The sequence below is a fragment of the Papaver somniferum genome, unplaced genomic scaffold (genome assembly GCF_003573695.1).
Source record: "Papaver somniferum cultivar HN1 unplaced genomic scaffold, ASM357369v1 unplaced-scaffold_5, whole genome shotgun sequence".
Classification (NCBI taxonomy): Eukaryota; Viridiplantae; Streptophyta; class Magnoliopsida; order Ranunculales; family Papaveraceae; genus Papaver; species Papaver somniferum.
In genome coordinates this window covers 233376-248545 of record NW_020647637.1, presented here as the reverse complement: position 1 = coordinate 248545, position 15170 = coordinate 233376, and the positions used below count along the sequence as shown (strand labels likewise).

Genomic DNA, 15170 nt, shown 5'->3' with positions numbered 1-15170 from the left:
TTTGAGAATATGTATGATTGATAGTGAATTAAAGATAAAAGAGGACTTAAGAATTGAATAGAGTTTTGAAATATTTATCATTCAATTTTGCATAATAGTGGAATCTAGTGTATTGGTTACCTCTCGCACCCATTGTTAATAATTTTGTAATATAATTTTATTAAATCTTTAAATTTATCCTTCACAAGCCCGAGAGTTTGAACCTCATTATTACAACATCATCAAAAATTTAAGGGTCCCTGATTATTCCTAGTTTGGTATCCCGTATTGTAGCTTCGTGGATCATGATTTCTTCGTTTTGACTCCTCATACCTTTGTTGATCAATCCACTCCTGATCTCCACTCGATACGGCCACAAGCTTCGTTGGGACGGGAACTGCTGGCTTTCCCTTTCTTCGTTTTGACTCCTCTACTGCGTGCACCGTCCTTGGTAATAGCCTAGAATTCCCTTATTTCGCTGGGGCCAACGTCATTTCGCTGACCTGCCTCTGCTTTTCCTCCAACGCTATGTATTCCTCCTGGTACTCCCTAAGCTCGTTTATCGTTATCGAGTTTCGAATAATGAATATTTGTGTGTACAGCAGGTCCGTTGGGATCAAAGCATTCACGAAGGCCAAGATGAAGTTTTGTTCATCAACTCTCCCGGCTAACTCGTTGCACACTGTTCTCCATCTCGTGACCAACCCCTGCAAGCTTTATGTTGGCCTTCTCCTCAAGTTTAACAGTGTCTCTACCCCTGGTCTCAACAAGTTTTTGCTTATGTACGTCGTCAAGAATATCCTCTGTAAATCTTTGAATGATGATATTGACTTTTCCCGGAGTCCATCGAACCAGGCTAATGCCTCCCATGTTAAGCTCGCGGGGAAATATCGACAAAGTACTGCGTCATTTCGGCCCCGTTGCATCAGCGAAAGGGTACATTATTTCAAGTGTTGCACTGCACTTTCCGATCCACTGAATATGCTTGCAAGCGTTGGTAATACGCATTTCTCTGGGATGTCCGCATGCATGATCTCATAGGTGAATGTCAATTTATCTGCTTCCTCTATTGCTTCTACTAACTGTACTCTTCCACCTCTTCGTGAGTTATTAATTAAAGCCCTCATGTCTCTCAACTCGTTCAGGAATTCTTGGTTCAAGTTTCCTCCATCCTCCTCATGGTGACGTCCTCTCCACGCTAAGCCTCCCTTCGCCTGGTCGTCGTCGTTCCTCCTTGTTTCGGATAAGGTTCGCCCGACGTTGCAGTTCGTCCTCCTGCCTCTGTTCCTCCTCATGTCTCTGCCTCTGATCTTCCCATTGTGAGATATCCAGTGATCTTCTCAAATCTCTTTCTTCGTCTTCATTCATTCGTCGTCTTCATCTTCGTCCTCCTTTATCTTCCTCGTGGTCATATCTCCTTTGCCGCAGTTCATCTTCCTCCGAAGATACAGTGTTTCCTTCAGAATCTATGGCATTCATCTCCACGTTTTCGTTAAGTTTCCGGTTTTGTTGCATCAACCTAGCATTATGCATTTCCAACTTCACATGTTGTTCCGCCAAGTCCCGGTCCCGTTCTCGTTCACGATGGAGCGTCTCCCTTAGCTGGTCCAACATCATGTTTTCTTCTCCGATATTCCCTTCCATCTCCTCGCAAGTCATCTCCTCCTCGACAACGGTGTTTGTATCAGATGTGTGCACTGAACCTTCCCTGAGGTCATCTTCCTCCGTCTTCCACTGGTTCTCTTCTCGTCCGCCTCCTGCAGCTGATGTTCCGGCCCGTTCCATCCTTCCTCTTCTCGCCTCTATACATTTGCTTCTTCTTGTTGCTATCACATGCCTTTATCAATATGGTGCCCTGGCCATCTAACAATCTTCAACTTCCACGATCTTTATCTGTTCTCCATGCGAAATTCTAAGATCTCTTCCTATTCTATGTCCCTAACCTTGTCTACGAATGTAAAAAATCAAGATCTACAACCCTAACTTCCAACAACTCGCTAGATCTATAATCTCTACAATCATTAAGACAACTTTTTTCCTTTTCTAACTCTTAGATGAGGATAAATCCCCAATCTAAGTTCCATGTTTCTGGACGCCAAAATGTGATTACTGGAAATCCAGCAACACACCCAAATGGAGAATATGCAAGATCTAAGACATAATAAACACTAGAACTTAAACTTATTTATTAATCTCAAGCGAAATACAAGTTACACTCATGGGTTACAAGGAAACCCTAATCCCTTCTCCAAGCCTATGAATTACAAGGAAACCCTAACTCTCTCTCTCTCCTATGCTAGACCTTTACCTATACAAAAGATCTCTCCCTTTACATTGTCCAAAGGTCTCTATTTATAGGCCTAAGCAACCTTAGTGGCATACAGCTCATATCATCTCGCCGAGGTTACTTTATGCTTCGCCCGGAGCATATTCCATAAAGTTTTTCCCCACCTTTCGCTGACTTCACGTGGTCTTGTCGGGACACCTGTCCTTTTTCTTGCGCCCTAATGCTCCTACTTCGCGGTTTTATGTTCTTCGCCAAGTAATCTTTTCGTGACTTCGCCTTATTATATTGATGGTCCTTCTACTTTATTCGGGGTGGAGAGTTATCTCGCGATTGGGATTTGTATTTCGCCTTCTGATGTTGACTGATTTGACAGGTTACTGACACAGATCTTTGACTAGGATTTCCTTACCTTACTTGGTATGACACGTGGCAATCCTATTTCGTGTACCTACAAACTGAAATAAAGTTCTAAAACTGTTTATTTTATAGCACAGGCCAATACATCCTACTCAACTATGTGGACTTTTTTTTTAGTTACTTTCATTGTTAGGTTGCAGTAAAAGAGCATTTTGGAATGGCATACAAACTGAAACAATACTAGTGTTGAAATTCATGACAGACCAAGGTTAAATTCACCGACTCTGACCATTAAAATTGCAACAAATTAAGATAGTAGCTAAGACGGGTTAGGTAATAATTTAGAAAAATTGAATCCTGGAGAACAAAATAGAATACAAATTAAGAACTTGAACAACAAAGGAAAAAAAGTAGATCTCATTATAAAAAATAATTTTACATAATACATTGTTATATTCATGCTTCACTATTATTTTCACTTCTTTCTTTCCGTGAAATAATACATTGTAATCAATTATGGCTACTATTTTTGTAACACCCTATTTAACGGTTCCCCTTTCTCTTCTTTCCTATAACAACTTGATTAACACTATACTTTAGATATTTGAGAGACAATATCATCATGCTAATAAATTTTGTGGTTGATGATTCTATTGAAGAAGCATCTGCCATTATATTACTTGGTTGCCATCGACAGAGAAACAAAGATGAGACGAGAGAGTTGTTGTTTGTTTAGATATACTCTTTAGTAGAAGAAGATAACTATACTACTTATACGGGTTAAAATCTGCCCCTTTAATTTAAAGTTTACTCATTATCCTTGATTTCAGTTTTAGTATTTGACTGACCTGACATGTTGACCTACGATAAGTGTTTGATACACATGGAAGATTTTAAGTGAAAACTACAGGAAGACCCATTTAACAGATTCTTCCCACTATGAAACCCACGCTCAGAAATTCTCAGGCGCGCGCCCATTTTCTAGGGTAAAATATCTCTCACACCCAGAATTTCTAAAATTAGGATTCGGTCTTTTCTGTTCTTCTAACCTTCAATCTCTCGTATCCCATTATCACTGCGCCTCCCCCTTCCTCTCCTATGAACTATTTTTTCTGACTTCGTCTGGTAATGGTGGTGGTGGTAATGGAGATTGGGTGATAGTGATTGAGATTGAGGAGGAAAAGATGAAGAATCAGATGGGAAAATCATTACGGTGGTGTCTTGATTGGGTCTGAATTTTGAGAACAAATCAATTAGGTTAAGAAAGGTGTTGCGTTGATGCTATGGAATCGAATCATGGGTTATTGATTGTTTGAATTATGGGTTTTAGTGTGAATCTGTATTTTGAAGTTTGGTCAAGGAAGTGGAGATTTATATTGGCTGAATTGGTTAGTCGTTTAGTTATGGTCTTAAATTGGGATTCGCTGGTATTAGCTCCGTGAGTCTTACAACTAATTGAAGAAGAAACTCGAATGTGCTGGTTCAATTGGTTTCACCTATGGCCAGCAAAATTGGTGAAATTAATTATGTTAAACAAGGGAGTTTTCACGGGTTATGACAGTGGAATGTATCAAGTCCATACAAGATGTAGTCGTAATTGGAGGTTTAGGGGGAAATTTTTAGACAATAAGAGAAGAAGATTGTTGTTGTGATGATTTTGATGCGTCTATATATTTCGGTTGTTGTTGGAATTGATGTGCAGTTCCTCTCCATTGTCAGTGACGTACATCAAGTGTTCGGGAAAAAGCATGACCGACCAGTTATTGAAGAATGGGGGTCAGCAATAACACAAGGTAAGGCCGTAGGAACACTATGCATACGTATATTGAAAAATGGTTTATTGGCTTGTGTTCTCATGACATAATTATGTTTTCTAAAATGAAACCAACCAATCATTATGTTATGTATGTTGATTAAACGGGATGGCAGAGGCCCCATTACATAACATGTTTGTTTAATTCTTTATTTGCTTACCGAATGTTGTAATTGTTCATATGGATAAAATGTTTCTTATGTTTAAATCTTGTATGAACGTACTTAGAATTTGGATTAGAGGGAGTTTTGATTAATTTGATTGAATTGGTTAGTCGGTTAGTTATGGTCTTAATGCTGGAAGATGTTGGGAAGGAAGTTGAAATGCTGTTAACAGTGGTTGGAGATCAACAAAAAGTTGTGCTGCAGGTGTTATGCATCTAAAAAAATATGTTGCATAATTTGTTATGCAGTCCCGAAAATGGTTGCATAACACGTAATGCAGCTATTATTGTAGGTGGATGACAAGTTATGCAACCTTTTTTTTTTGCATAACTTGTTATGCAGTACACAGAATGGTTGCATAACACGTTATGCAACTACTTTTTGTTAGTATTGAAACCAACAAAAAAAAAGGTTGCATAACACGGAATGCACTTATAATAATATCTGCATAACATGTTATGCATTCGAGAAAATGGATGCATAACCTGTTATGCATCCGAAAATATGATTGTATAATGCGTTAGGCATCGAGAAAATTGTTGCACAATCTTCTATGCATCGAGAAAATAGATGCATAACCTGATATGCATCCGTAAATATGGATGCATACTGAATTATGCATCAATCTTTTTTATGTACGCACTAAAATCAACCAAAACAATGGTTAGATAACTTGTTATAGATGCATAACTTTGTTATGCAGTGGAGAAAATGGTTGCATAATTCGTTATGCGTCTGCAAAATGTGTTATGCATCTTTTTTGGTGGCTGCATAATGGTTATGTATCAAGTTTTCGAAAATTTTGCCTAAAATGATGATCACCTCCGATTTTTTCGTGAAAAACAAAAATTTGATATTCTTGTTTGTACTCGTTGCGTAGCTCTCTTAAAAAGATTTCTAACGATATAAAATTTGTAAAATTCCAAGGCGCGAATTTTTAGATATGTTATATCCAAGTTACGTTGCCAATTATACCCCCGATGCATAATCCGTCATGCATACATTTTTAATGATTTCATATAATTATGGGTATCACGGAAATAATTATGGATGTCATGGTACCTAAAATTAATTGTGGGCTTGACAATGAGAATATTATTTTTTTTGGGTCTCCCCTAATTCTCCCGGATTTTAATGGGTAGGTTCTTTTTGTAAGATGGTATAAATCCTGGACAATTTGGTACAGCCAAAAGACAAAGGCCCCTAGAACATTATAATTTGGACTTGCTGCCTGATGACTACTAGTGTTTATTTTTTGCGCATGGCGGCTACTCGTGAGTTCGATGCATTCTTACAAGGAGGAGATTGAAAAGTTTCTAAAGAGATCCTCCGAATATATTATCTGTTCCGAAAACACTACTGGCATTAAAAAGCTGTAGGCAACGGCCAACAAAACTAATGCAACAATTATCAAAGGAAGTTGTGACGAGTTTAGTAGTTATTTCTCAACTTAATGGCGTCTAGTGTAATTAGAGCTTATAAAACAGTTTTTAGCACAAGCCACTCCCAAATCCTACTAGATCATTTGGACTTTTTGATTACTTTCATCATCATTCCATAGATATTCTATAAATCACTTTATCTATTTGATCAATGACAAGATATAGAGCCATTGACACAGCTTGGAACAGGAATCTAGGTTCCATGAGGGTGAAGATTCAGCACTTTGTATAACTAGCTTCCACTTGAGTGACTTAGATACATATCGCTCAAAAACATCCCAAGTGTTTGTGCTCCAGATAGTTTTCCCTTTCGAATATAAAAATTCTTGATACCGTGGGAAATCCGCTGAGACAGAGAGTCCGATTTTATGCATACTCAATCCTCACATGGCATTTTATTAGATAACTGAAAGAAATGTTTGAACATTTTCACTTTCGTCTTTCATCTAATTCCTTCAAATGTAATCCAAATTTCTTCAAATTTTCGCCAAATCTTCCAAGTGTATCCAAGAAGCATCTGCCGTGACGTTGATGACGGTATATCCAAGATTTAAGATTTAAGGCAGATTTAAGATTTATGAGAGGAGAAATCATCATGCTAATAGATTTTGATGTTGATGACGGTACATCCAAGAAGCATCTTCCGTGACGTTGTTTTGTTGCCATTGAAAATAAATCATGAGATGAGAGAGTTGGGGTTAGGTTTTGATTTCTGTCTTCTCTTCTTTGATCTTTCTCAACGCAGACTAGAGGTCGGCACAAACTGGATCTGCTTTCTAGCAGATAACTATAATAGAATATATATTATCTTCATTACCTTATTTGGAATAAGGAGAATTATCTCCAACATAACTCCTGTATTCTCATGAGATATTATGTATTTTATATAAATAATATTCCTGGAGAACATTATTCTCCAAGGACATTATCATCGAATCCAAGAGGCCCCTAAACATTTTAGTTTGGGACATACAGTGTCATTCGTTATACTGGAGGATTTGTAAGAACAATGGGCAATTGGAAAGAAGATTGGAAAGCATTCCAGAAAAAGAAGTTCACCATGGATGCACCAACAATCAAAGGAAGTTGCGGTGACCACCAGAGGTTGTGAAGCTAAGAAGAATAAGAAGATTTTTTTTTTGAAGCAGAAGAACAATATGATGGTTGATTTGTGTAAGAGAAGTTGTTCTATGACTGCTAGATGGTGATGAATACATATGGATGGTTTAAGAGACAACAAAATAACGGTTTGAAAAAAGAATTCATTTTTCACTTTCTTCTTGCTTCTAATTTCATTACATCAAAGCTAAATTTCTTCAAATTTTCGCCAAATCCAATTGTAACTCAGATTTCCCAACCATTTCTTCAGCCTTAAGTATATTTGCTTGTTCTGCTTTTAATTGGAATTTTTGCTCAGGCTTCTAGGCATTACTTGATCAATATTAAACAAAAGTGAACTGCCTTACTTTGCTTGTTGGCCACCTTTAATTTTCTATGTCATTTGGTGACCGCATTTTTTTCACAAGGGAACTGCCTTACTTTGCTACTTGCTAGGTTGCCGTAGAAAAACAATTTGGAATACACTCAAGGATATGTTTATACTGAGCCTACAGTCATACAAAACTGAAACAAAGACTAGTGTAGAAATTCATCACAAGCCAAGGTTATTAATTAACTGACTCTGACAATCAAAATTGCAACAATTTGAGATACCAGCAAAGATGGGTTAGGTAATCTCCAAAAAAAAATTAGAATCTGAGAGAACAAAAATGAAACCAAATCAAGACGTTCATTTAAACAGCAAAGGAAAGTAGATCTCATTATGAAAAATAAATTTTACACAATTCATGGTTAGTTTCACTTCTTTCTTGCCGTGAGACTAGATTTATAAGAATCTCCTCCTGATCTACACTACATAACATTCAAAGAAAGACCGTGGAAGAATATAACCAGCTTTACGGTTTCACCCTCACTATTATAAGACATGATGGAGACGGACGAAAGCCGACCGGACCCAAGGGATCTGTTAAAGCAAAGTCATCCCAGGAGATGGGAAATCTTCGTTGATGAGGCGTATAATAGCTGCGGAGGGGGTGTAGGAATAATATTCACCTCGCCTGCAGGCGAGCGAATAGTATTTTGTTTTCGTCTGGAATACAAAGCCACGAATAATGAAACCGAGTATGAGGCAGTAATACAGGCTCTGAGAATTGCAATAGAAATGGAATTGGACGAAGTAAGAATTACTAGTGACTCACAACTAGTAGTTCGTCAGATTGAAGGAGTGTATAATACAGTCGATCCAGTGATGAAGAAATATCAGCAGCTCGTGCAAGACTTTTCGGCGAAAATACGAAGTATCATATGGAGAAACATAAATAGAGATCACAATCGACATGCAAATGCATTATCCTTCATAGCTTCCATGATTGAGAATCCAAAAATCGGGCATATTGTGATTCAGCGGTTGATGCAGCCGTCAGTAAGCAGAGAAGAAAGAGAACTTCAGGTAATGACGGTGGAAGGGGAGAAGTCAGTAATGAGCAAAGAGGATTGGAGAACACCCATCTACAGCTACTTGATGAAAGGAGACTTTCCACGAGATAGACAAGAGGCAAACAAAATCAAAAGAAAATCCACGAATTACGAGGTGAGAGAAGGGATCCTTTATAGGCGATCATTCTTGGGTCCACTGATGAGGTGCTTGTCGCAGGAGGAAGGGATTGAAATTATGAAATCAATTCATTATGGGGACGCTGGAAACCACAGCGGAACCAGATCACTAGCTTACAAGACCCGAACACAGGGTTACTTTTGGCCCTACATGCATAAAGATGCGAAAGACATTTCTACGAGGTGTGAGGCGTGTCAAAGGTTCGGAAAAAGGATACATGCACCAGCCACAAGCTTGAACTCAGTATTGAGCGTGTGGCCATTCGCCATGGGGAATAGATATCGTGGGGCCCTTTGTCACGGGGACGAAACAAAGAAGGTACTTGATTGTAGCAACAGACTACTTCACAAAGTGGGTGGAGGCAAAGGCTGTGCAACATACAAAAGACAGGGATATATACGATTTTATCCTTGAACACATCATTTGTAGATTTGGTATACTAGTCCTGATTGTTTCAGACAATGGAAAACAGTTCGAAGGGGAGAATGTGAAGATTTTGTTCAACACCTTTAAGATTCAATCCGGGAAATCTACTCCATTATATCCCCAGAGTAATGGACAGGCAGAGGCTACAAATAAAACGGTGGCATCCACGTTGAAAAAGAAGCTGGAAGGGCATCATAAAGGATGGTGTGAGCAGATCCCGAACGTACTATGGTCATATAGAACCACAAGGCGAGAAGCAACAGGAGTATCACCATTTTGTTTAACGTACGGAGCATAGGCAGTGCTACCAGCAGAATCCATCATGCCCACAACAAGGAGAGAGGCATGGGAAAAAGGGTTAAACACGGACTTAATTCTTGCAAAATTGGACGATCTCGAGAAAAATAGAGAAATTACGTTACAACATATGACGAACTACCACCAGAGGCTGTCGAGAGAATATAATAAAAAGGTAAACCGAGAAGCTTCGTCATGGGAGAGTTGGTGCTACGAGAAATACCACCTTATGAGCGAGGACCAGGAGGAAAGCTAGAACCCACTTGGGAGGGTCCATGCATCGTAAAGAGGGTGGTTGGAAATGGGGCATATGAATTAGCATACTGCAAAGGGAAAGATACTGACGAAGAAGGGAAGATAATTTACGGAGAAGTAGAACGACAAGATAGAAGGCTATATCATCCTTGGATCCCTGTTTACGTTAAGAAATATTATCCCTAAATGTAAGAAGCCAACAGAACTTATCAATAATATTTCTACAATTTTATACAAATGGATCCATTTACACGAGCAGATAAGACCTCACATTAGGAGGCAAATAATGGCGACGAAATAAGCGGTTTCTAGGGAAACTTAAAACCTTCGCCTAGGAAGGATGGGAACCCGCGACATGCACTCTAGTTCGCATAAAAATGCAAGAGGCAAAGACCTAACGCATGTTGTGGACAATTCTCAGACAGAAAGCTAGGGGCAACAATAAGACCTATCCGCTGAGGGTCCCTTTTATGATGGCCTTCGGTAAGGAGTGCAGAAATATGACAAGGCGCCGACGTATTCGATTGAGCTGCGGGTGCCTGGGATGTCTGGAGCGTTACCGGCCATGTCCGTCTGGCAAGTCTTGGCTACGATGCACTCGATCCCAAAGAAACCCCACTTAGGGGTGTGACTTCGTAAATCCGAGCCTTATCGGCGAAGAGGATAAGAAGTCGCGAAAACAACTGAATGTCGTAATAACCGGATGGGAGGAGACCAACATGCATGTTAGGGTTAACCTCCTTGAAGGGGCACTCAGGGGGAATATAAAAGGGATGGCACCCTCCAAATTAGGGAGCTGTGTGACCAAGAAAGACAGCAATGTCATGGGGATGCTATTCATGGGAATAGATAGGCCTGTCATATTGTCGCGAAAAGAAAACTTACCAAAGATGTTAAGGCGAGGTTGATGGATTGTTATTCGCAAAAATAGCAAGCGACTGAAACTTCGCCGAAGAAATACCCTTCATAATATGGTGAGGCGCAATAAGACCTTAACTAGGGGGCGCATTAAGACCTCATAAATAAGAAAATAAAAGGTAAACAAAAAATAGACGTACGTACCGAAATGGCGTACATATGAAGAGCGTAACCAGAATACTCTCGTCTTGATCGGACAAAGCTCAATAAGAACAAGAGGCAAGTATATACTTTTTATATTTTTTGTCCTTTTTCAGCATTCTCCTCTCAAGACTACGAAGTGCTTAAGGCATAATTTAAAAGATAAGAGACAAGACTTCGGAGAAAGGAGCACGAAGGAAAAGAGCGAAGTCGAAGGCATATTTTTACAACGAGAATACAAGTATATACTTGGGGTGAAAAGATTAAAGGCGGAAACAATAGTTCTGATTGAAAATAGCAAGATCACAATATACATATAGGATTGAAGTTTATATACATGAGCGAAGAATACAAGGGTAAAAGATCTATTCTCTAATCATCATCTCCATCAGCCTCATCATCTTCATCAGACTTTGTGCCTTCATCGGAAGAAAGGATTGGTTCGTGGATGGTAGGCTCCGGTTCGGGTTCGTCTTCTGAAAATACCTCAAGCTCCAGGGGAACGCGAGGAATATTCTCTGAGTCGCATAATCCATTAAAGAGCCTGACTTTTTCATCTTGGGAATTTCGGCGAAGCTTCTTTGCAAGTAAAATTGCATCCTTCACCATCTTGTCAAGATCCTCGTTTAAGCCGCAGACATCTTCTTGAAGATAAGAGACTTGGTCCTTAAGATTTTGCTCAGAACCTGAGATGAAGAAAGATAAGTAAGTAAGCTATCTGGAAATCTAAGGCAAAATCAAATGGCTAAGAAAGACAAACTTACGACGAAGAGCAGACGAGATGTTTTTCTCCTCAGCAAGTTGCGATTCTAACTGAGCGATACGAGCACTCTGGCGACCAATAAGGTCTCGACTTTCGTGAAGCTCCATGCGATGGGACTGCTCGGTCGAACTCGCATGTGTTTCTATCTCAAGCATGTTTGTCAATATTAGTGATCAAAACTATATGTCTTGATTTCTAGTTTACTTATGACTAAGTCTCGATCTAGGATAGTTAAGCGCAGTTGAACTCCAGACTCCATGGCGATCATCTTACGAAGACGAAGAACTACTCGAGGAATAAATGGAACTTCATCCGAAAAAAGGCATGTGGAGATTTGAACTTATCTGTCACTCAAAAGTGTATTCTATCTCCTACTCTTGAGACAAAGTCGTATAAGTATGATAGTTTTCATACATACATATTTGCTATTTCGAGCCGAGTTTACTCGCGTATAGCTTTTGCTTTAACCATTTTCATCTATTCCCGTGACAAAAGTCATGATGACGTTTCAATCTTGAAAATAGCTTTGATGACGATAGTCGTGAATAACGATTGTTATAACATTATACAAGAATGTTTCAATGATTGAAATGTAGAGTTGAGATTACCAACTATGGATATAAGCATATATAGTATGTTCTCACATTAGTGTATAAATCCATGTGCCAGAAACCATGTGCGTGCATATGTGTACATGCGGTATTGGTGAAGGAGACAGGCTGAGTATGCATACCCGTACGCGTACCTGCGGAAGTTTTCGAACCGAAATTTTTTGCTGAGTTTGTACGTTTGCAAACTAGTAACCCAGTCACCTTAGGTACGCATACCCGTACACGTACCCACGGAAGTTTTCGAACCGAAAATTTCTGCTGAGTTTGTAAACTCAAATCCGGGAGCTAAGGTACACGTATCCAAGCTGGTTATTTCTCAAATCGGTAGTTCATGAGCTTAAAACAATAAATGATAAGGAATGCAATCTTTGCAAACCGTGGATATATTGTTCATGAATTGATTCAAGTGAATCAAACCGATTTTGTTTCAATTGTGTCTATGAATAAAGACCTAAGCAATTGAACCACTCTTGAACTAGTTATTATGAGTCACTTGAACTAGTTATGAGAAAGATGAATACGATTAATATGAAAGTACTCATATGTCCAACCATTGGTTAACTATTTGTGAACCAACTAAGTGAACACGTTTAGGTACGGTTACTCAAACCTAAATGAATACATTTCATTTGTGTGTGACAAGCTAAGTTTCGATCTAACGGTTGAAAGATATCAACTTGGAAAAATCAGGTTTTTCATCTAACGGTGAATATTGAATGCTTTGTTACCAAGGTAACTTGGATTGCAAACCCTGATTTGAAAACTATATAAAGGAAACATCTAGCAACTGGAAAATCTAATCCCCACACGTCCTGTGTGATACTAGTTGGTTTTACTAGAGTCGATTCTCCTTTAACCTTAGGTTTCTTCTCGAGACCCTGTAGGTTAACGACTGAAAGACTTCATTGGGATTGTGAAGCCAGACGAAACTACTTTCTTGTAGTTGAGCGATCTGATCTTTCCATTTTCTATCTTATGAGTTCAGTTGAATAATTGACTTGAGATTATATCTCCGATAGGGAAAGATAAAAGGAAATCACAAATATCTTCGTTTCATCGTTTGTGATTCCACAATATCTAGTTTCGCTACCATACGATTTAGATTATTGTGAGGTGATTGATAATACTAGGCTGTTCTTCGGGAATATACGTCTGGGTTTTCAATTAGTTCATGTTCACCTTGATTTATCAAAATACGGAACAAAACTCATAGGTTTATATGTAGGACACATATTTATATATCACTATAGACTTTTCTGTGTGATACAGATTTGTTTATTGAAGTCTTCGACTTTGGGTCGTAGCAACTCTTAGTTGTGGGTGATATCAGCTAAGGGAATCAAGTGCGTAGTATCCTGCTGGGATCAGAGACGTAAGGAGCGCAGCTGTGCCTTGAATCAGTGTGAGAATGATTAGGGTTCAACTACAGTCTAGACTGAAGCTAGTTTGTAGTAGGCTAGTGTCTGTAGCGGCTTAATACAGTCTGATGTTCAATCTGGACTAGGTCCCGGGGTTTTTCTGCATTTGCGGTTTTCCTCGTTAACAAAATTTCTAGTGTCTGTATTATTTCTATTTCGCATTATATTTTGTTATATAACTGAAACACAGGTTGTGCGTTAAGATCAATCAATTAGAATATCCAACCTTTGATTGTTGATTTAAATTGATTAACACTTGGATATTGGTCTTTGGTACCATCCAAGTTTATCTCTCTAGTATTTGATAAAGACTCGCAGATTTCCATTTGCTTGAGTAGAGATCAAATCGAGAGATTGAGATATTAACTCTTTGATATACTTTTATCTAGATTGAGTCTGACTGTCTAGTTGATTCCCTAGAAAGTATATTGGAGTTAGTCCATACAGATTGTTAATCGAAATACTGGGTGAGGTTGTTAGACCCCCGATTTTTCAATTGGTATCAGAGCATGCAAACACGTTAAAGATCTTATAAGTCTGTGTTTGTAGCGACCTGATTATGGACGAGTCTATCTCTAATAACGTACCAGTTCAGAAATTACCAGATGATTCTAAAAGCTTGGATTCACCTGAGAGAACTGTCACATCTAAGTCAATATCTAAACATTCTCTTGATGTAAAAACTGTTGATTGGGAAACTCTCCTAGAAGAACAGTTGGATGAACTTTCTGATGAAGGTGATTCAGATATTAATAGATATGCTGATGAGGAAGTCTCAGAGTATGTTAAGTTTCTCGATTCGTGGAATTTGAAGAAGATTACAACTTCGCATGTATCACCTCTTATGACTCCTCTCTGTCGAGAAAACAAGAAATTGAGAATATGTTAAGCAGGTGTTTATTTTTCGAGTCGTTCCAACGAATCGATCCTCAAGGATTCTGAGGAAAACCTACGTATGAAGTCACTTGAATGTGATAATCTTTGTCAAAAGTACTTTTTGTTGGAAGAGAAACTTGAAGAATCTTACGCAAGGTTTAACTCTCAACAAATTAGTTTTGATGACAGAAGAAGTGCTTGTCTCGCTCGAGAAAAACGCCTTGAGGCTGATTTAGCTGATGTTCTTGATAAAATCAAGATGTTGGAAGATGACTTGAAAAAGTTCAATACTAGTTCAAGCAAATTAACCACTATGCTAGGAGCAAGTAAAAATCATCGTGATACACGAGGATTGGGATATAAGGGAATAGATGCTCCAAGTATTAGCAAAGAGGTAAAATTTGTCAAGGCTAGTGATTCTTCTCAACAAAAGGTTTCCACTGATGGCAAAAGTGAAATACCTTCACCCGCAATTAAGGTTCTAAAGAGAAAAGTATATCAACCTCCAAAGTCAGCACATATGGATCGAGGTAAGAACATTCCTTATGTTTGCCACTATTGCGGAAAAAAAAGGTCACCTAGAAAGGAGATGTCATTTCCGTATAAGTAATGATAAACTTCATGATGTTCTTGTTTGGTCATCACAAGAAGTTGTGAAACTAAGATCATATGTTAAGGCTAATCGCGTTAATGCTACAGGTTGTAACTGTTCAACCTTTAGGTAAAGGAATCAGTGTTGTGATAAACCT

The 15170-nt window shown here is 38.7% G+C and overlaps 1 protein-coding gene across 1 annotated transcript; it reads left to right on the top strand.

The window, feature by feature from the left end:
* The first annotated feature begins 8026 nt into the window (after positions 1 to 8026).
* Positions 8027 to 9440, top strand: LOC113342923. The gene is made up of 2 exons (XM_026587292.1): positions 8027 to 9034; positions 9189 to 9440. Exons 1-2 carry the CDS (start codon positions 8027 to 8029, stop codon positions 9438 to 9440), a joined length of 1260 nt encoding a protein of 419 aa, XP_026443077.1.
* The last annotated feature ends 5730 nt before the right edge of the window (positions 9441 to 15170 follow it).

Coding starts and splice junctions, on each gene's coding strand:
- LOC113342923 (XM_026587292.1), top strand. CDS start 8,027: ATGATGGAGACGGACGAAAGCCGACCGGACCCAAGGGATCTGTTAAAG. Junction 9,035..9,188: donor ACGGGGACGAAACAAAGAAG/GTACTTGATTGT, acceptor AATGGAAAACAG/TTCGAAGGGGAGAATGTGAA.